The sequence below is a fragment of the Carassius gibelio genome, chromosome B21, assembly GCF_023724105.1.
Source record: "Carassius gibelio isolate Cgi1373 ecotype wild population from Czech Republic chromosome B21, carGib1.2-hapl.c, whole genome shotgun sequence".
Taxonomy (NCBI): Eukaryota; Metazoa; Chordata; class Actinopteri; order Cypriniformes; family Cyprinidae; genus Carassius; species Carassius gibelio.
The window spans coordinates 15,351,141-15,373,541 of NC_068416.1; the positions used below are offsets into that span (position 1 = coordinate 15,351,141).

Genomic DNA, 22,401 nt, shown 5'->3' on the forward strand with positions numbered 1-22,401 from the left:
ATTTTCTTGTATTACATGTGATTGATGGTTGTTTTGTATGGTAAGTGTGTGACCACTAGTGGCTTCATATGTAATAGCCTTTCAGACGTGTTTTGTCGTTTATTATTTTTACAAGAAATGGAAAAATACTTTTTGTATTGAGTTGAAAGTGTTTTAGACCCCCTTTACGCGCGGGGTTTATTTATTGATTATTATTATTTGTTTATTTTAAAGTGAAATGTATGCCTTTTGCGGCAGTTGTCTCATTATGTCCACATTTTAACTTATACAATTATAAAATAAAAATGATAAAATTCGATTTTATATATATATATATATATATATATATATATATATATATATATATATATATATATATATATATATATATATATATATATATATATATATATAATTTTCATCGTATTTTAAGTCTCTAGAATTAAATATGGTATACTGCAATATAGCTACAACTGGACCCAAAATTCAAAACAATTAATTAAATGTTGTAAAAAAATAAATAAGAAAATAGATAAAAAGTGTTTTTTGCTGCCTGGGTCCTGGTTTTAGAAAGGCGATTTAACCTGTTTAAAAAAGAAAGAAATAGCCTAAAAAAAAACACAAAAAAAAAAAAAAAAAAAAACAACACAAAAAACAACCTTAAATCTGCTCACGATATAATTGTAAATAACCTACTTCGAGTGAAGGGACCACTGGCCACTCCCACAACTCCGCCCCTTTAAAAGAACAACATCTTTCCACTGAAACACATTAGTCATCGTCATTAAGATGCCTCACAGAAACTCATTTAAATATTATCGCTTTTCTCTGAGACGGAAGTAGGCCAACACACGGCAAATGATGTCATGTTAACCTATCAAACACAGACAGGTATTGGGCTGTCTTGTAAACATGGCAATAATTTCTGCTTCTCTTTTATCTCACTTCACAAAAAAAGTTATATGGGTTTAGGATTTCTCCTACAAAGCTTTTCAATATCCTCATCTTCAGGATCTCTGGTTGTGCCCGGCTTCAACATACTGTAGAATAAATCAACCATTAGCGCAAGTGAGTCAACTAAAAAAAAAAAAAAAAAAAAAACCTTTATAATTGAGGGGTAAAATTGCATGTTAAAGACATTTCGGTCAATTTAATACATCTTCACACCCATGATAGTTTGTGAAAGCCACATATATGTGGTTTTGGTATTGATTTAATATTAATGTCATGATAAAAGCATGAGTAATGTTTTAACATTTTGGTTAAATAACAACTTCGTAGTACTTTTGTAAACAGTAACACTCTTACTCACAAAAGTAAATTTAATTTCAATATTGCCACTTACTGCTGCTTTCATAAGTGTGTAGACGTCTGAAGAATTGTGTATTTTTTTCCAAACTTTAAAACATATTTTGGCTACCACAGATTCAACCTATGTGCTTGTGCTCTCTTTCACAACATGTTTTGCATTTTTTAAACTAAAACTTTAACCTCCTCATTTAAACATTGCCTATCAGTTCCTTAGTTTCACTTCTGTATACACTTGTTTTGGGGTTGCGTCACTAGATTTAATCCTTAAAAGGAAATATTCTGCATACAGCTAGATTTTATGACCTGCAATCGAAGTTGGCCTATTTTGCTTCTAGGACTTTGAATTCAGTAGTTTGTGTGTTTACTGCTTACTACTGAGGAAGGAAGACTTCGTGAGAAAGTGTAAATTTATATTGTATTTCACTGAGGAAGTTTATAAACAAAAACAGCAATGTTTTTCCCAGACAATTTCAACACACACACACACACACATATATATATATATATATATATATATATATATATATATATTTAATTATATATATAACTTATTCCAAAAGTTTGGACACCCCTTTCATTCAAAGAGTTTTCTTTATTTTCATGACTTTGAAAATTGTAGATTCACACTGAGGGCATCAAAACTATGAATTAACACATGTGGAATTATATACATAACAAAAAAGTGTGAAACAACTGAAAATATGTCATATTGTAGGTTCTTCAAAGTAGCCACCTTTTGCTTTGATTACTGCTTCACACACTCTTGGCATTCTCTTGGTGAGCTTCAAGAGGTAGTCACCTGAAATGGTCTTCCAACAGTCTTGAAGGAGTTCCCCGAGAGATGCTTAACCCGTGTTGGCCCTTTTGCCTTCTGTCTGCGGTCCAGCTCACCCCTAAACCATCTCGACTGGGTTCAGGTCCGGTGACTGTGGAGGCCAGGTCATCTGGCGCAGCACCCCATCACTCTCCTTCTGGCTCAAATAGCCCTTGATGCCTTCAGTGTGACTCTACAATGTTCATAGTCGTGAGAATAAAGAAAACTCTTTGAATGAGAAGGTGTGTCCAAACTTTTGGTCTGTACTGTATATATATATATATATATATATATATATATATATATATATATATATATATATATATATATATATAATATTTCAATATGTGTATGCATTTATTTTCAAAAGCAATTATAGGATTTAAAATGAATGATGTAAATAAATAACAATTTTTAGCATTTTGCTCAGTTGGATTAACTGCATTGCATGCTTTAAAAAAAAACTAGCTGTGTATACCCTAAGTCATATAATTTGACTAGCAGATTGTTTTAGGTGAACTATTCATTTAAGACTTAAGCATGCATGCATTATGGCCAACACTAAGGTTTTTGCATTGGTGCAAAATGATTGTCAATGATTGTCCATTAATGAGCATTTTTGCAGGTCTACTTTGGGTTATCTATTAACATGGACAAACAGTCCCAACCTTTGGTTTAAACAAACTGTTACCGGAAGCTACATTGTCTAAGTGCTACACAGAAAGCAGCTCCCATTTTTTATGAGGACGCTAACCAATACCAAGATTGTGCCTTATCACCTCATGTCATAAGCCAAGTAGGTCAGCCCTTTTTCTCACAAAAGGGGAAGTTTCTACCAGGACAGAACATTCCAGCTGTCCTTGAAGTGGAGATTCATTGTCTCAACAGCCACCTCCACGCTTGAATGGTCCTTTGGTGAATTTAGAGATTCCTGAAGTAATCGTCTGAAGGACAGTGAGCCTCAGTGAACACAAGAGAGAGCATAAAAGAGATTTTAAGGGAGTCTGAAAGGACAAAGTGCGAAGACATGGCAGCTTTCGGTCTGGAGTTAGTGGGAGTCACGCTCTCGGTTCTTGGCTGGCTTCTCAGCATTGTGTGCTGTGCTTTGCCAATGTGGAGGGTCACCGCGTTCATCGGCAACAACATTGTCACGGCGCAGGTGTACTGGGAGGGAATCTGGATGAGCTGTGTGATTCAGAGTACTGGACAGACGCAGTGTAAAGTCTACGACTCCATGTTGGCTCTTCCCGCAGACCTACAGGCGGCTCGTGCTCTGGTGGTGGTGTCCATCATTGTGGGTGTCCTTGCGCTCTTTGTCGCTATAGTCGGGGCAAAGTGCACCAACTGCATTGAAGATGAAGGAGCCAAAGCCCGTGTGATGATCAGCTCCGGTGCTGCTTTCATAACGGCTGCGGTCATGCAGCTTATTCCAGTGTCCTGGTCAGCGCACACCATTATTTTAGAGTTCTACAGTCCTCTTATTCTAGAAGCTCAGAAGAGAGAAATAGGTGCATCTCTGTACCTCGGCTGGGCCGCCGCGGCACTGTTGCTGGTCGGAGGCTCCATCCTGTGCTGCAGTTGCCCACCTAAGGATAAGCCAAGGTACCCACCGCAAAGTCGTATTGCCTACTCAGCCCCCCACTCAATGGCTCCGAGTACCTACAACAAAAGAGACTATGTCTGAGGACCTCAGAACACTTAGATTTTTTCTTTCATTGAAAGATAATTGTGAGTTGAGTTGGAGGTAACTCAAAATGTAGTTTACTTTTTCTCCATGTGACTATTTCTACATGCTGTTGTTTTGTCCAATCAGTGTCCATTGTCACTCCACACTTTTTTTTTTAAATATATTTTAGCACCACTTTCATAAATTGTCTACATTGTTTGTACTGTATGTTTTAAATCAAATGTATAAGTTGATTTATAATGGGACGCTGTCAGTGGTTTTATTTTTGTAGTATTTCGTGCTTTGATTTACAGTTTGAGCTTCGGCTGTTTGAGAATTCATATTTTTATACTTTCATTTATCCTAAAAGAGTAATAACGACTTCAAACAAAATGGAAAATCTTGAACTAATATGTTTATACTTAGCTTGAACTGCAATCAACTCTGTTAATGTTTAGTTGTGTTTATGGTTTATTTAAATGGAATTCTCATTCTTTTAAACACTGTTAAAATCGTACAGAAAACTGTAGATATGGAAAATATCTACACAGTAGCTTTGGACTTTAGCAATGACCATCAGCAAGAACTTTTTTTTACAGCGTATCTGTATGTGTTACAAAATAAATTACGAGTGGATGTATGTATGCAAAACTGGCAAAAAGGAAAACATTTGTTTTGTTTCTCTCAGTGGAGAGACACAAACACCAGACTGGATTTAGCCTCTCGGTTCAAGTTGCACACAACAGAGAAACTATGAGACTATGTGCAGGCACCTCCCAAACTTTTGTTATTGTTCATGTTTGTGTTTTGTTGTTTATCAATTAGAACATGTATTTGAATAAGTATCATTGATTTATAATTCACTTCTTGATTATATAAAACAATTAACACCAATAAATGAAATAATCTCCAATGGGTTTTTTCAGCTCTTTGATAATTTGTTGAGTTTGAGGGTTTCCACACTGAGCACTGAACCAAGATTTATCTTTTTAAACATTGGGTAAAGGCCTCTTTTAAGTTAAGTAACGTTTCACACGTTGCAATATGGTTATCATGGTGACAGTGTAAAACAGTGAGTAGCTATAATGTTTTAGCAAACACTTATAAACCATAGATTGCTTACCTCATTACATATTCATGAGCATTGTTCGCGGCTGAAACTTGCACGCAATGACTTACAGCGACGGCAAATGAACCGTACGAAATTACTGTAGGCCTACACCAAATAAATCGTTTGGAAGAGTAATACTAAAGTCTCTTCAAGGGTATTCTATAGTCTTTGGTAATACAAACATTTGTTGGGATTAGTAAATAAACAGGCTAGTTTAAATGAGGTAACGAAAAAGTCAGTTTATTATACAAATCTATAATTATCAGGGAAATCCAACTCAATATAATCAGCTAGCCTATGTCATTTTTACTACATGAATGCACGAACGAATGAATGAATAGAGTGTTATTGCATTACTGCTTAGTTGACAATTGGAACGGTAGGCCTACATTTTACAACTTAAGTATATTAATATGTTTGTTTCGGTATTTCACCTGCTCATTTCGTAATTTGTAGTGTAACAATGTTTTATCAACATTTTAGAAAGATTTATCAACGAAGATTCCATGTCTTTGGTTTTCATATAGTTTGTTTTATGTCCACTTGTATAGTTTTAAAAAAGCAGTGTTGGGGTAATGCATTACAAGTAACGCGAGTTACGTAGGCTAATCAGATTAATTTTTTCAAGAAAGCTAGCTAATAAAGTAACGCATTATTAATAATTAATTTTTTTAATATTTACAATAAAATAGGCTATCTGAGTTACTTTTTCAAATTAGTTACGCAACTTACTTTTGTTTTCCCATTTAGTGATTGACAGCTCTCCTGTCCCCATGTTGAGAGATATCAGGAGTAAGTGCAAAGGCATTGTGTGCGATGTGTAACTAAATGTAACCATGCATTTACTTAGCTCACATGAAAAAAAAAAAACTGATTCAATATTCCTCAAAATAAAATAAATAATAATAAAAAAAACAATAACACAAATATCTTTTATGTAGCCTACGGAGACCCGCACATGACATGCAAGGAAAAATAAATAAATTGTGCACATGATTTACTAATTCGTTCCCTCAATGTACTAAAAACGTACGCACACGATTACTATACAAATCGAGGGAACGAATTAGTAAATTGTGCGCACAATTTATAAATCGTGTGAACAAAATAGTAATTGTGCGCACATTTTAGTACATTGAGGGAACGAATTGGTAAATCGTGCGCATGATTTAGCCTACTATTTTTTCCTGCATGTCATGTGCGGGGCTCCGTATTATGTATTAAATCCCATTTTATTAACCAATATCTTTGCTGCTGACCTTCAATGATGCAATTCAAACATATTGATAAGAAAAATGACTTAAGATAAACATAACAATTGCTTTTCTTTTTTTCTTGTTTTTTATTATTTATTTATTTAAATTTTTTATTGCTGAAGAGTGTTTAACTTTTTTCTCCTGCATTCTATGCTTCATGCAATCCAAAATGGCTGAGGCACTAAAATATCCCATTAGCTACATCACTGAAGCATGTTTATCCTGCTTTATGATGCTGTAGACCAAGAAGAGGAAACAGAGTCAACAACAACAAATTTCTGTACATCTGTTAAAACCCAACACCAACTAATACTCACAAAGAACAAAAATACACTTTTGAAGTTTGTCAATAAAATCTGTTCATCAACACTGTCTTGAATCTTCAGAAAGTTGGTGAACCCTCATATACAACATCAACAAAACCTCCGGTTTGAAATATTAAGTGTGACTCAGGTGAAATATTAGCCCTCCACTCCACCCCCTTGATTACTTATTTGTTCTTCCAGGTGCTTTTTCCTGGTTGAGCCAGTTTCTCTACTTCACACAATGTTAACAGGAATTAGATTACAAGGGAAAGCCAATACCAGCATATTGTTTTTCTCCAAGCAGTGGCCATAGCATGCAGGTGACGTGCGCAAATCTGCATCTCATCCTCTGTGTCATCACGTTAAGGTCCTCCTCCACTCGCACCTGTCTCTTTGGGACTATAAAGGCTGCTTGGCTTCACAGCACTTTCTCAGGCTACACAAAGAAAGGAAGAATTGGGACGCAGACATCTATATTTACATCTCAGCACAAGGTAAATGACCTTCCTCCATCCATTATTTAATTTTCTGTTAGTACAGATTTATTTGTTTAATACTTGACACAACTCAAATACATCTCATTTTCCTAGGTAAAGAAGTACCCCTGACAGGCATCATGTCGATGGGATTGGAGATCGGGGGCATTGCCCTGGGCATTATTGGTTGGATCATTTGCATTGTGGCTTGCGCTCTTCCAATGTGGCGTGTTTCGGCTTTCGTTGGTGCAAACATCGTCACGGCACAAGTGATCTGGGAAGGTTTGTGGATGAATTGTGTCGTACAGAGCACTGGACAGATGCAGTGCAAGATCTACGACTCCATGCTGGCTCTGGCTCAGGATCTTCAGGCTTCCAGAGCCATGTCGGTCGTCGCCATCATCTTGGGCGTCCTGGGTGTGTTGATCTCCGTCATGGGCGCCAAGTGCACCAACTGTATCGAGGATGAATCATCCAAGGCTAAAGTGATGATCGTCTCTGGTGTGATGTTCATTATTGCTGGTGTCCTGGAGCTCATTACGGCGGCTTGGGTGGCAAACCAAACCATTCGGGATTTCTACAACCCAATACTGAACCCAACTCAGCAAAGAGAGCTTGGGGCATCCATTTACATAGGGTTTGCTGCCGCTGCTCTGTTACTGATTGGAGGAGCGATGCTGTGCTGCACCTGTCCTCCACGAGAGAAGAAGTACAAGCCACCAAGAATGGGCTACACAGCTCCACGCTCTGTCAGTGGTGGATATGACAAGAAGGACTATGTTTAAAAGTGTTTTATTGTAGAAAAATATAAACAAAGAATAATTAGAAGGATTTGAAGATCTCACAGAAAGAATGGAGATACTTCTGAAAGGACTCCGCAATGAAGGGTCACACGATGCTGTCAATATTTCCTTTTCGGCTGTTTAAGACTGGTGTGTATGTGTTTGTATGTGTGTGTGTGTGAGTGCGTTAAGGGCTGGTTTCATAGGCTTACCTGTCAGGGATTTTGTGTTTATACATTTCATATACATGTATGATATTTTATGTGCTGATTTTTAAATTTTCCTGTTTTTTGATTAGCAGTTCTTGCTTTTTGTTTCATGTCATCAAAGGCATAACATGGTGTCAAAATGTGTATTTAAAATTGTTCTAAGCAGACATAAATAGGCAAAGACATATGATATGAGACAGAGACAGAGATATTATTTTAGGAAAACAGTCACTGTGTCTGATGGCTTATCTGACGCTCATGTATGTTGACAGGAAGAGGAAGACTTTAGCTCTTTACATGTATTTGCTTATGAAAATTTCACCGGACACAGAAACTGAACATGTATTTTGTTTTTCCTTTTAGGTTTCAGTTTTTGAGGTTGTACATCATTTCGTTTTTGTACTACTGTTTTACTATTCATAGATATTTTTTACAGATTTAAAAGAAATTCTTTAGTGTATTTTCCAGATAATCAATTGAAATATTTGTCAGTCCTGTTGCTTTTATATTTTCAAAATTGAATGCACGGAAAAGTTGAACAGTTCAATAGCTTATATATTAAACAAATGGTCAGTTGCAGCTCACAAAAGACTGTTGGAGTGGTTTTACCTGTTTGGCTCTTTGTTGTACAATTAGGGCAGTAATGTGACACATTCTGAGAAAGACCACAAGGTTTACAAACCTTAGGCAAGCTGTACTGTTTGCTATAGGTGGTGAAAGACAGATCCGACCAAAACCAGTCTGATTAACTAACAAGAGAGTAAGGGATGGTGTTTGGAAAGAAAATGTATAAGGCACAAAATGTTTAGCTTACCTAATGTATATACTGAATGTCTGTGTTTTATCCCATTGTAATTTCAAAATAAATGCAATAAAAACTGCATTTTTTAGAGTCGATTAGATCCTTTCAGCTGATGCACATTGAGCAGCAAACAAAACATAAAGAAAGTTGCACACATACTAAACCAAAAATGGATCCTAAATTAAATTCCACATGCTTTAAGCACAAGTTACATTATTCCTAGTGATTCCTAGTAAATAATATCTTCTTAGCAATTCATAAAATGTTTAATTATAGATTGGAATAGCGACTCTTGGTAATGAGTTCTATTACAAAGGCAGGCAACAGGCCATGAAACCATGGTGAGTTGCAAATACATAACCCTAAGGGATATTAATACAAGCCTGTGCTCTTTAATGCTGTAGCCATAGAGACAATGCTTGTCAAGGTGACGCCCTCTTCTCCACCTGTCAGAGGGGGAGGGGATACTCCACACAGGTAAATGACTCACCTGGTGTGTTTGCTTTAAGACCAACGCAAAGCTATTCAACTCTTGAGTTCAATTCTCATCTGAGTGTGAATATATAGAACATTTGTGTAATTATACATTTATTATTATTATAAATATAACAGACAGCAGCACAAGAAGAAAGAAAGAAATATGTTTAAAGAAATAAGTAAACCTTTGGGTAAAATTAAATGAACTGCTGCTGTTTTAAGACCCTAAAACAGTGAATGGGATTTGTAAAGATGTAAAGATTAAATATTTTACACATTATATAGGCAATATGGTGATATACTCTACATATATTTTATTTTGTGAACGAATAATGTATATGTAATTCAATACATTTGGATAAAACAATCATTTTAGAAAACTACATTTTAGTCATTAACTAAGGGTGTTTTTGAATTGTCAAGATGTTGTGAAATGCGGTTTATTAGGTAGGCTGTTTTTAATGGAAAGAGCAGACGTTCACGGAAACTGAACATTTGAAGGTCACTGCAGAAGTAGGGAGTTGGCAGATCGTGGTCACGTGATCTTGGGACTCGTCTTCGCGAATGATTTAAAAAACTTTAAGATGTATTTATTCGGGAATGAGTATGAGAAAAAGAACACAGCAATACCCATTTAAATAGGCTACATTTAAAAAGTAGCCGACAAAGAGCCCATATTTGACGCAAAAGTCTAATTTGCCCGACCAGACAAATATGTTTCTGCTATGTCCTTGTATGGGGATCAAAAGGGAAATGTCCTTCACAGAATGACCGTATGACATTTAAACAGACTTCCGCCAAGCAGTCTCGAGAAACATAAGCAAATAAATCTCCTCACCTGCTTTGGTTTCGGTCACGTGGTTTCATTTTCTACACTGCAGGTGAAATGGAGCACGTGCTTTGGAACATAATTCCATATTCTTCCGTTAGATATCTCCAGGGAAATCCGTGCCGTTTCCAAGATCCTGCTATAACTTTATTAATATATTAGCTTAGTATAATACTTAATGAAAACATCACCGTTCCCGTAATTCTTTGTTAATTTGCACAACAGAAAATAAAGTCAATTAACTAAAAAAACTGCATATTGTCATATAATTTTGAGCGTTTATTAGTAATAATATATATATATATATAATATTAACATATGGGGGGGGGTTGCAAGTGGATGTGCTCTTTTCAAAATAAATATTCCCTTTTTTGTGAGAATTCAATGTTATATTTAAAAACTGCACAGTAACTGCACATACTGAGAGGGAAAAATAGATTCCATTACGTTTTCATGACATGTATTTTATGTGATATTGCAGATGCTTTTATCCAAAACAGCTTACAACTGGGGAACACATCTTAACTCTGTCATAAAGCCAGCAATATACAATATTTTTTTATGTAGGCTACATTTGTGTAAAACTGAACTCATATTATAAGCTACTGCATTGCATCTAACCTTCAACCAAAGGTTATTTAATGTGCCTGCAGCACCCATTTTAAACTAATAATGTAGTTAGGTTTCTCAAAGGGACAGAATGAGTTGTATGGCACCACCTCACCACCTTTATGGAACCTATGTGGTTTGTAGTGTTTATCTTAAAATATAAAGGGAAATATTATAAAGAAATCTTTACGTTGTATATCTGACCTTAACCACCGAACCTGTCTCATTTAGTTTACACTGAGTGAATAATAGCTGTAATAAAACATAATCCTGGATTGATTAGGGAGAAGACGGTGGAGAAAAGGCCAGGAGTGAAATTTGCCCTGTGATTATCAGTTTTATGGTTACTTTTTTATTTGGCAAGATAGATCATGTTGCATATAGACTGCAAATAATTCCTTTCGTGAAAAGACTCAGTCTGTTGACTGGAAATAATGACAGAAAATTGCTACATCCGCTTTTGAGGGAGGAAACCTTCACTTCACATTTCTGAGATAACCAGCACTGCAGGCTGAGAGAATTATGAATCCAGTATATGCATCTAACATTGTATTAATACATGATTTAGCACATTATATAAAATGTATATGAATAGAATGTGATTAATCATCTTCAAATATAATCAGATATTTACATTAAAACAGTTACCAATACCTAATCTGACTGATAATTGTATGCACTGTTTAAAAAAAAAAAAAAGAATCAGTAGAAAAACAGGAAGGGTACTGGTTATTTTCTGCCAGTATAGTTTATTTACATTTTACTGACATTTATTGACATGACCACAATTCAATGTGTAATTCAAAATACAAGGAAAACACCAGTAAAAAAATAAATCTGGTTCCTTCATGTTTATTGCTGTATATTGCTCCCTATTATTAGAGTCTTTTCTTAGAGTGTATGGCAAATATGTTTCTCAGTAGTACAGTAGGAGCTTTGCGTCTAGGTATGCATCTGGGTGCATAGGGACCCTGGCAGATCGGGGGACCACCGAGCCGAGGGGGAACAAGGGATTGAATACAGAGCCCTACAAAGGCCAACCCTTCACTCTTAAAAATAAAGGTGCTACGCGATGCCATATAATAAAACCACAAAAAACCTTCAGCATCTGAAGAACCTTTCTGTATCAGAAAAGTTTCTTTGTGTTGAAATTAGCTTCTTCAGATTTAAAAAAAATGTAAGACAGAGATGGTTCTTTAAAAATCTTTGACAAACTGGTTCTTCTATGGCAACGCTTGAAGAACCTTTTGAAGCACCTTAATTTTTAAGAGTGTTTTCCAACAGTTTTTCAGAATTCTCCACCGGAGTCCAACCTGAGCCCACAAGTCTCTCTCTCTCTCTCTCTCTCTCTCTCTCTCTCTCGCTCTCATTTCTCCTTTACACAGCTGCTGATGCATCCATAAGAATAGTTCAGTATTGGTTTCTAATGTAAAAGTGATTATATTTTGTTACGTTTCTTAAGTTAATTTAGAAACATCACTGAAACATTGTTTCATCACTTTTGAATTATAAGGTTCTATCTGACACAGGGGCGTCGCTAGGCCCTTTTTAGGGGGGCTTCAGCCCCCCTAAACTTATGCCCAGCCCCCCTAAAAAATTATTTGATTAATTAATTAGTGATCGCTTCAGTCCCCTTTAAAAACTCATTTGAAACGGTGGCAAGCTGCATCAAGTTCCGGCTCCTCCCCTGATCTGAGTCTGCATGGATTCAGCGCGTTTTTCAATCCACAGGGGCGCCGAGCAGAGCGAACATCAGAGAGTACAAGGTGTGTGTGTGTGTGTGTGTGTGTGTGTGTGTGTGTGTGTGTGTGTGTGTGTGTGTGTGTGCGTGTGTGTGTTCTCGCATCCAATACCAATACGTCTTCGCTGCGTTCGCCTTCAGCCTTTATCACAGTGTGACAGTTGTTTTTTCTTCCAACAAAAATGAAGCGATTAACACTCATGAAAACATACTTTAGAAAACGATCATGATTTATTTTAATTTACTTTTTAAAATTGAAAACATATTATTGTGTATTTCGGCATTACATTATGCAGCCATGCAAAAGAAATTATTAACGACACACATCATTGTCTGAAAGTACTAAATGGCACAGAGAGAGAAACATCATGTGGAGATATTTTGTTTTCTTTTATTAAATATAATTTTGTATTAAGTAATAATGAATCATTAGTGTATCATGATACATATTAGAGTAAGAGTAAAGGGATCTGTGATTTTTTTTTTTCAAGTAATTGAGTTATAGAAGTGGCAAATTGATAATGGTGTTATTTTTAATAAATTGAAATAAATATAGAACAGATTAAACATATTGCCAATAGACAATTACATTAATACATGTTTTGTCTATATTCTTAATGAATATTAGCTGGTTAGTTAAATGATTTGAAATGAAATAAATTTTCAGGGGCTGACTTGATGTATAACCAACCATATTGTTGATTATAAAGGCTAAAAAGCTAAAAATTTATAATAATAATAATAATAATAATAATAATAAAATATAATAATTTATATTTCATTGTAGATGGATATACAACATTTTTTTGTTGTGCGGGAGTAGGTCTGCAAATGAGCAACAGTCAGGTGAGAATAGAACAGACAGCCTCACACACACAATACCACTGTGTTCCCAAGATTCATTGCAGTCATTGAACCCTTATGTTGTTTTAATATTCTGCCGATTTCCACGTACATTTCATAAGAAAAAGCAGTGGTATCATCAAAGGATAAACATGAATGTCCTAATACTGAATCAGTTAGTCTTTATTGTAAAAAAAATAAATAAATCTACATTCCCAATCAAAATTTTCCAGTGACTGGTCACATCTATAAAACTGTATTAGTTGTTTTTACAGTGTTGTATATGGCTCAGTCAGTACTCCTACTCCCATATATGAAATACAGGAAATACAATGGAATAGTGGATTGCAATAAGGTTAGTAGTATACAACCCTACCCTAATAGTCAAATAATATTTTTTAATCATACCCTTATTGGGGGCTGAGCCCCCCTAAAATGAAAATCTTAGAATCGCCCCTGATCTGACATTTTGTGTGGTTATTCACTGTATTTAATAATCACAGATTCTAGCCTAAATCTTGGAATACATGACCCAAATTATAATTCTGACCATATAATGTCATCTGAACGAGTAATTAAGTCTGCCACACTTTGTTCTGACCAACTGAGGGAAAAAAGCATTACAATAAATCACGCTACCAATGGTGATTTAATCTAATGATCAATTAGCTCATCACATCAAACCGTGCAAATTATTATTATTGTTATACTTTATTCTCAAAGTATTAATATTAAGAATTTCAGCATTGCCTGACTATGAGTAGTGTGTATTGTAGGTTTATATGTCTGTACAGTCTAATCTCTAATTGCCACATCATTCGAATTTCATATTAAGAAATTATTTTAACCCAAAAAGCAAACTATGCTCCCATCGAACCGGTAGTCTTACTGTGTAAACCCAGGCTAGCTGTAGCCTAATCAGAAGCGCATTTAAAACTGGAATATAATTTAAATTAATTCACATGTTTCATATAATCTTTCTTTATTACAATCTGCCATCAAAATGTTTTTTTTTTTGACATTTAATTATTCCAGCTGCTGTGGGAATAATTTTTCTGAAATAAATACATGCATGTGTCTGTATTTATATATACATAATAAATATGCACAGCATACATACATGTATTTTTTGGATGTAATTAATCACAATTAATAATTTGACACCTTTAAATAAATACATAATGCCTGTTACATAAACCTATCTAATAATTTCCAGAGAACCATATGCATCAAGTGCATTATTCAGCAGTGCTAACATTTTATGTTTTCTCATTGTGTATGTTCCTTCTGCATGTGCCCTCACCATGGTGACTGTGATCATTAGCTGCTTTATCCCCACTGCTGGGTCGCCTATGGCAGCAGGAGACATGGAGGAGAATGAAGCTCTCACTCTGTCACTTTTTCTTTAGATGCACATAAACAAGTAGTTGGCCCTCTTAAATTGTCTGAAATAAAAGAGGGGACTGTGAAAGCAGTTAACCCTAAATAACCCTCACTGATGAAACTGGGTGTAACTACAGTAGCCCATGTCCTGCCAATGTGGGAAAGCATGTTTAATTATTGGTTACTTTGAACCAATAAACTACATACAAACCATTTAATGTTTCCAACAAAATATGTTTTAAAGTCTTCAAATTAATAGGCTTAAATGGTCTTTAAACTTCCCATGTTTTTTTTATTTGAGGATCTTATTGATAATACAGTGCTTCTTCTTTTCATTTTTATTGCCTATTATTTGCTGTGAAATATTTAGTCTTGTGTCCATTTAGTCATGCCATTGTGTGTAGACTTCCCCTTAATTTGGCTTTCTGTATGTCAAAACATCTTCCCTTTGTTTGTGGAAAGTTACATTATATTAATTATTGTCAGGTCTAATTCAAAGGTCATTGTATTGAAAGTATTGTGCTAGTTTTGTTATTAAGAACATTGCTGGGAGCTTGTTTGTGACAATGATATGACAATCTGTCACATCCATTTCACAGTCTACATTCAAATGGCCATTGCAACATTTATATAAAGAATTGATGTCAGCTGATAATCTTAAAATGCAAAACTTCAGTTCACTTTTGCTTTGGCAGAGCTGTTTTGACATAGGCCTAAACATTGCCATTTATCACTGAAGATATTTAAGGGATAAAGTTTGATTTAAAATGATATTGTTTAATAATAAATGACTTGATATTAAAAGTAAAATCGGAATTAAGGTACTAATTATTAATTGAATTAACCCTCATGTTGTGTTGTTATTTTGACCCAGAAAGGATTTTCTTTCCCATTGCACTAAAAATTATTTACTTTGCCCAAGCAGTATACACCACGACCACAAGCATCATCAACAACAACAAAAAAGGATCTCTCTTCTTCTAATTTTTCTTCTTCTTCTTATTTTAGATAATAAGAAATAAGCTATTTTGTAGTCTTGGAACCAAATTAGATAGAGTATTTTCAGCAAAAAGAGTAAAGATGTATAGGGCTTATCCTAATGTATGTTTTACAATTTTTTCCATTTAAATAGTTATATCTTTTCTTAACGATTACAGTTCTCTTTGCAGTGCATGAAAGCAAACATAGTCCATTATGAAGGTTGTTGTCGTGGTCTGTGGCGCCACTCTCTGGTCATACTGGTCCATTAGCAGTGCTTACTGATTTATCCAAATATATTTTCCTCTCTGTTTTATCTTCCCGTACTTTAATTGATTGCATCTAGTGTACGTGCATATTCATACACTAAATATTATTTCCAAAATTTTGGGGTGTGAAATTTCCATAGACCCTTTTTGCAGGCATATAGACGTACGACGTAGTGACATCACGAACAGACAGGGTTGTCGTTCTGCGGTGTTGCCAAGACCATTTATTTTATGCTTCTTATTATTATTTTTTTATTATTATTTTTTTTCACTAAGTTGCTTGTAAAAATCATATTAAACACAAACAGTTTTTAGGATTACTAGTGCTCAAACTACTTGAATGATGTGTGCATTTGTGACTTATATATGTGCAAAAGAGCGATTAATTTAGCTGGATAATTTGTGTATGTGAAATATTTGAATTGTTTTAGCAAAAGAACTGGAAATAAATTTTTACTTCTGAAAAGTATTTAGTGTATGTTTCGTACATGTTTCAGTTATACATTTATTGTTTATTTTAATTTCCCAGAGAGATCTGGCAACACTGTGGTGCGGTTTCCCTTGTGTTAGCTAAGCAACATCACGACCTTTGAAGTGGCCAACCCCGGTCGAATGAAGTCCGGACACAGGTTTTAGCATGTCAAATTTTGCCATGAGTGCCCTGTGCCGTATTTTAACTAGGGGAGTGTATTGCGGCCCGTCGTCTTGTTTATCTGTAGCGGGACTTCGGGATTATTGCAGCAGAGTCTCGCGACTGGACCGTGCTGGCAATGACAGGTGTTGCACCTTTAATGCTCCGGTTCACATACTGTTTATTACAAGGGAATACATGCGCGAGAGAGGGCTGTTACGTTAAAAAGTTCCTTATTGTTATTATTTTTTTTTAACTAGACATCCATGCATTCTGTACCGCATTAGCAAATTAGCCAGGTGTAGGTAGTTTTATTAAGAAGTAAAAAAAGGGCCAAACCAAAGCAAAAAATGCTAATCAAATAACATGCGTAATCTTAAATTTTGGCTACTTACAGGTGATGGTCACATAAATAAGTTATACATTAGCTAGAACTCTATTCTTTATGATTCTATAAACAAGGCCTATATCAACACATCTTTTCTTAAAATAACGTGTTGTTAAATCCTTTTCTCTTCTGAAAGCAAGCTGTCACTATTTTCATTGTTTTGAATGTGTGGAAGTCTTAATCTTTGTCTGCTTTGCTCTCTCTTAGCCCGGTCAATTTGACCTACAATGTGTTTGATGGGAAAGGAGACGACACGCCATTGGTGTTTCTTCATGGTTTATTTGGAAGCAAATCAAACTTTCACTCCATAGCCAAGTCCCTGGTTGAGCGGACTGGAAGGAAGGTATGCCTCCCGTTTCTCCAGTGGTTTAGAAGTGCTGTGGGCGTCAGAAAAGTCTCTGTGAGTGTCCTGACTGTATTTTGTCTAGTTAGGTGCTGACAGTAGATGCTCGCAACCATGGCAAAAGCCCACACAGTCCTGTCTTGACCTACGAAGCAATGACTCACGATCTGACGCATCTGCTTGGACAGCTTCACATTGGGAAGTGTGTCCTGATTGGACACAGCATGGGTGGCAAGGTTGCAATGACAACAGCTTTATCACAGGTATTACTTGCAGTAATATTTATTTCATGCTTGTATGTAGCATATTGAAACATATTTTAGGTCTTCTATAGCTAAGGGTCAATGACATGATATTCATGTTGATGTATTTATTTATTCAAAAATATATAAAAATGCAATTCATACAGACATTGACTTGAATGAATTCCTTTTTGGATGATGATGATTTAAATGTATGAATTAAAATTAATTTTGATCTTTTTAAGGTGGATGAAGTCAAAAACTGCATGGTGATACAATTGCCACATCACAATGAAGATAAAAATATAATTTAAGTAGCATGGCGTGGTTATTTAATATTATTAGCCTGATTGTTTTAGTATTAGGTCTTAGAAATTAAGCAGTTTTGGATTTGTTTCTGCCAAATCAAAATCAACCACCATCAACCACCATGCAGAAACACGTAAGAAATGGTCGACCTTCATTACTGTGTGCCAAGTTCAATAAGTCAAATAAGAAATAACTTATAATTTGACATTTTCATGACAAGCTTCGTTTGGGTTATAGATGGCATACATCTCATGTTATTAAAAATACCATGAAAATTTATCTTGGTAGTATACAAGTCTTTATAAAAATATATAATACAGTTCCATAATTAGGGGTCAGTAAGTTTTTGTTGTTATTGTTATTGTTGAGCCTTTTTATCAAGCAAGGATGCATTACAATTTCAGCTTTAAATTACAAAATTCTGTTACTTTATTTATGATTCTGTCTCTCTATCTCATGTAGCCTAGTTTAGTGGAACGTTTGGTGGTCGTGGACATTAGTCCCTCTCCGACTTCAGCCCACACCAATTTCAATGCCTACATTCAGGCAATGAAAGAGGTGAAGATAGTCAGTGATATCCCGCGTTCCACAGCACGAAGACTGGCTGAAGACCAGCTCAGGAAGATCGTTAAGGTAACCATATTAACCTTTTATCAGTTCATGTTTTCAGTGTTTGTGGCTTTTTTATTGCAATCATACAATAAATCACTCACATTTATGTTGTTTGCAGAAGCGTTCAGTGCGTCAGTTCCTCCTTACTAACCTGGAGGAGCAAAACGGTCACTATGGCTGGAGGGTTAACCTGGAAGCCATCTCAAACCACCTAGAAGACATGATGGGTTTTCCAGATTTTAATAACACCTATGAGGGTCCAACTCTTTTCTTGGGTGGCAGTAGTTCAGCCTATATAAGGTAAATTTAACCACTACTTCTACACATGTGCTAAGTGAATCTCTTTCAATAACTTATAATTTCTTTAATGCATGTTTATTTAAGCTTATGTCTGTTTTCTTGCTGTGGACCTCTTGTTATTCTCATAGCTCGGAAGATTACCCTGAAATCCAGAGGCTCTTTCCTTGCGCCGATATCCAGTACATCCCAGATGCCAGTCACTGGATTCATGCTGACAAGCCTTTGGATTTCATCAGCTCCATAATAGCCTTCTTAAAATCATAGTCCTTGTCTCAGGAAAGGATACGCACAGGTGGGCCCAATAAAGGGACAGTGAATGAATCATAAGGGTATGGACCAAGATGACTTTTAATGAGTTAAGTCTAGTCTCTTACCTTATTATGCACAACTGAATCGTTACATAATTCCTGAAAGGTAGTTAGTGTATTCATCCTTTATGTTGTATTTGCACTTGTGGCTTAACCTAGTACATTAATTGCATTTCTGTCAAGAGGATATGTAGAAATCTGTCCATGACTTTAAATCAAGAGATGTTACATAATAGATCCAGCGGCTTTAGAAAACAAAATATTTTACCTTCATGAAATTACATTTCTTTCACTATTATAATTAAAAAATGTTTCATTGTATTTTTTTTTTTCCATGTCTGAATTATAATTGGACTAGATTTACATTTTTCATTTTTTTATATCTTAGATTTTTTTAAGCATATTGTTGACATGGACACCCTTTCGCTGTTCTCTGATAAGAAATACAGTGATGTCTATGCATCAGTGCGTGACTTATTGAACTCTTTCCAGCTGAAAGCATCTCTCACAGACTCATCCTAAGATCCGATAAGACCACAAAACTTTGACGTGTTTGAATTTTTACTCTTTGAAATATTCTTATTAATGCTATAGGGCATAATAGATTAGCTTTCTTTTTTGTTTAAAAACTGTTGAGCCTGTGTTAGAAGTTAAGTGTTTTACTAAAACAGTGTTGTATGGCTTTACAACAAACAAAGATGCTGCAATGTAACCAAGACACGTTTCAGAGCATCAAGAGTTATGATATCAGGTCCTACATTTCTGTTAAATACAACTGTTTTACTAGAAATCTTTCTCTCTCTCTTTTTTGGCCCTGGGTCCTTTTTCTTTTAAGCCCTTTGTTCTATGTTTTAAAATAAGCAGATCAAATACATAAGCATGTGATAAAAAAAAAAAAACCTGTTTCGGTGCTTGTTCGACTATTAGATGCCGCACAGTTGAACATTTCGTAACATGTACAGGTATGTTAGTGTGATTTATCACAGAGAGAACAATGTGCCTACCTCTGCACACTGTCATTTAATCTTGGTAGGTTTGTCACTATTATGAGTAATTATCGACGTACCAAAGCAGGGGATAATGGAAAGATTTTCCTTGACCAGTGGTGTGCTGATATTGTGTGTTGCGCACATTTAAGAATAAACGTACATGTACTGTTTTTGGCAGTCTTTAGTTTAAAAACTGCTGTTATAAGGGGATATTTTTGTTCATTGTGAAAGTGTCAATGTTTGTAAATGAGTATTTTGTATATTCATATACAGTACTGGTTATATAAATGTATACTATATTAAATATATATTTATGATTACAATATGGTAATGATTGATAAATCAAGAAATATGCTGCAAAATGACATATCCTTAATGTCAGTGTGTTTTTTCTCATGTCGCGTAATAATTGTAGTGAATGTGTATGGTGGAACAATAGAGTCATAGCACTGCCATTGTTTGTAATATCTATTCACACAGAGTTTGTTATGTATTTGTGTTTACACGTAACTGTATCTTTACGAATAATTTGTTTTCAAAACTGTAGTTTAGCAGCAGTGCAAGTTCAATGTCTTTTGCCAACAGGAAACATTCTCGGAACTTTGGCATTCAAGCGTTCTTAGAAAATTCCAGTGGTGTTAGTAGAATGTTCGTTCAGTTATTTGCTTTTTAACAGTGTTACAGTGTTAAACATTCTTTACGGAATGTTTTTGTTTTTTTTTCTTCAGCATTCTAGTTGGATCTTCGTGTAACATTGTTAAGCATTATTTACTACTTGTTTGAACATTCAAACGTAATGTTTCCATAGTGTTTACGAATGATCAAACAGAATGTTCACTTTACTTTTAAAACATAAATCAATTGATGTATTGAACATTTAGAGAACATTCAAAAGTTTTTTTTTATCATTTGATGTTAGCATTAGCAAAACATTCTTAGGAAATGTTTCTGTTCTTCGCAATTTTAGCTAATTTTAGCAATTCCGTGTACTGTTTAATAAAGCTAGATTAAATCCCTCATTCTTTCTTATGAAACGGCCCTTTGATTTGAAGAATGTACTGTACATGTATGCAATACTAAAGAGATGAATCAGATGAGTACATAATGCGCAGACATTTATGATCTTTTTCTAACAATATAGTATCTGCTCAGTATATTTAGAAAGAACTGAAATTAATATATAGAATTTGAGTTTGTTACTTAAACTAAATTAAAGAGTCAAACTTATTCTTGTGGCTTCATGCAGTATTGTTTTTGTTTTTTTGAAAGTGAACGTAACTTAATGTATTGTTGCTGTTTGATACACAGTGATAATGGTTCTTTGTTTTATTGAGCTAATGTCATCATGAAAGAGTGTGTGATCATTCAGGCAGTAACAGTATGAGACCACGTTGAACAGTTTGTATGGATGTATAGCCTTTGCATGTTAGAGTATATCTGTGTTCAGATTTGTTAAAACTCAATAAATATACAAGTCTTCAACTTGCTTATGTGATTGATTTCCGCCTTAACATTTTTTTTTGCCACATATACAATGCTGTAATTCCACTGCTTTGGTCCTGTCAGGGGCAGCAGTCATTGTGAGTAAACACTTGTTCTTTTCTCATTTTCAATCTTTCCATTTAGGAAATTGTTGGGACAAAATAGCACACAGGAGGTGACGTTGCAGCTAATTTCCTTCCAAAGTTTGCTGCACAGTTACTGTCAGAGCCTTTTAAAATACACTTAATATTGAGTCCATAAAAATGATAAAATATAAACAAATTTAAGGAAAAATTCTCAACCATGATGAATAGGTAAAATGGGGTGATTACATACAGTACTGTATATGTGCAGGAAATACCAACTGAGGGTGAACTTTTTTATGTTGGTTGGTGAAAATAGATCTAGGTATTCAAGTATAAAGTAAAACTGTCACTTACAATTTTTTTTAAAAATAAATTAATACTTTTTTCCTCAAGAATGTATTAAATTGATCAAAAGAAAAATATTTATTTCAAATGAATTCTGTTCTTTTAAGATTTATTCAATTCCAATATATTTGTATAGCGCTTTTTACGATACAAATCATTGCAAAGCAACTTTACAGAAAATTAAGTTTCTACAATATTTAGTAGTAGCTTATCAGTGGTGACTGTCAGTTTATGTGTATTTGGTAGAAATTTTCTGAAAATTAATATAAGACGTTGCCAACCAGGCGATAAACACTATTAGCAGCCATTATTATATGATGCAATCACACTTGTAGCAATATTTCTTTAAAGCATCATCTCTTCTCAGGTATTCTGGATCCAGACTGAAGCTCGTGTAAATCCTAGTTACGGCAAAACGGAGAAACAAAAATAGAGACATAACTAAGGAGCATGATGGATTGTAGCGCGGTATAAAGCTAGTTAGGTACGCAGGAGCTAAACCATTTAGGGCCTTATAGGTAAGTAA

The 22,401-nt window shown here is 34.9% G+C and overlaps 2 protein-coding genes across 3 annotated transcripts; both read left to right on the forward strand.

Moving 5' to 3' along the window:
• Window positions 1-2,909: 2,909 nt before the first annotated feature.
• LOC127986389 (claudin-3-like) lies at window positions 2,910-8,792 on the forward strand. 2 transcript variants are annotated; one of them, XM_052588631.1, is made up of 2 exons: window positions 2,910-3,612; window positions 7,054-7,703. In XM_052588631.1, the coding sequence occupies exons 1-2, from the start codon at window positions 3,132-3,134 to the stop codon at window positions 7,701-7,703; spliced, it is 1,131 nt and encodes a 376-aa protein (XP_052444591.1). In that variant the 5' UTR covers window positions 2,910-3,131. The 2 variants fall into 2 exon arrangements, with proteins under 2 accessions (XP_052444591.1, XP_052444590.1); XM_052588630.1 differs by lacking the exon at window positions 2,910-3,612 and adding an exon at window positions 6,792-6,936 and having other exon boundaries at window positions 7,033-8,792.
• A 7,589-nt stretch (window positions 8,793-16,381) lies between these two features.
• Window positions 16,382-21,444, forward strand: abhd11 (abhydrolase domain containing 11). The gene is made up of 6 exons (XM_052588734.1): window positions 16,382-16,617; window positions 17,067-17,202; window positions 17,292-17,465; window positions 18,216-18,386; window positions 18,484-18,665; window positions 18,794-21,444. Exons 1-6 carry the CDS (start codon window positions 16,478-16,480, stop codon window positions 18,927-18,929), a joined length of 939 nt encoding a protein of 312 aa, XP_052444694.1. The 5' UTR covers window positions 16,382-16,477; the 3' UTR covers window positions 18,930-21,444.
• Window positions 21,445-22,401: the final 957 nt, after the last annotated feature.

Bases quoted from the DNA above. Each gene is read 5' to 3' on its own strand.
- LOC127986389 (XM_052588631.1), top strand. From the start codon at position 3,132: ATGGCAGCTTTCGGTCTGGAGTTAGTGGGAGTCACGCTCTCGGTTCTT. The intron at 3,613-7,053 runs GTGCATCTCTGT...TACCCCTGACAG, and splicing joins AGCTCAGAAGAGAGAAATAG to GCATCATGTCGATGGGATTG.
- abhd11 (XM_052588734.1), top strand. From the start codon at position 16,478: ATGTCAAATTTTGCCATGAGTGCCCTGTGCCGTATTTTAACTAGGGGA. The intron at 17,466-18,215 runs GTATTACTTGCA...TATCTCATGTAG, and splicing joins TGACAACAGCTTTATCACAG to CCTAGTTTAGTGGAACGTTT. The intron at 18,387-18,483 runs GTAACCATATTA...TGTTGTTTGCAG, and splicing joins AGCTCAGGAAGATCGTTAAG to AAGCGTTCAGTGCGTCAGTT.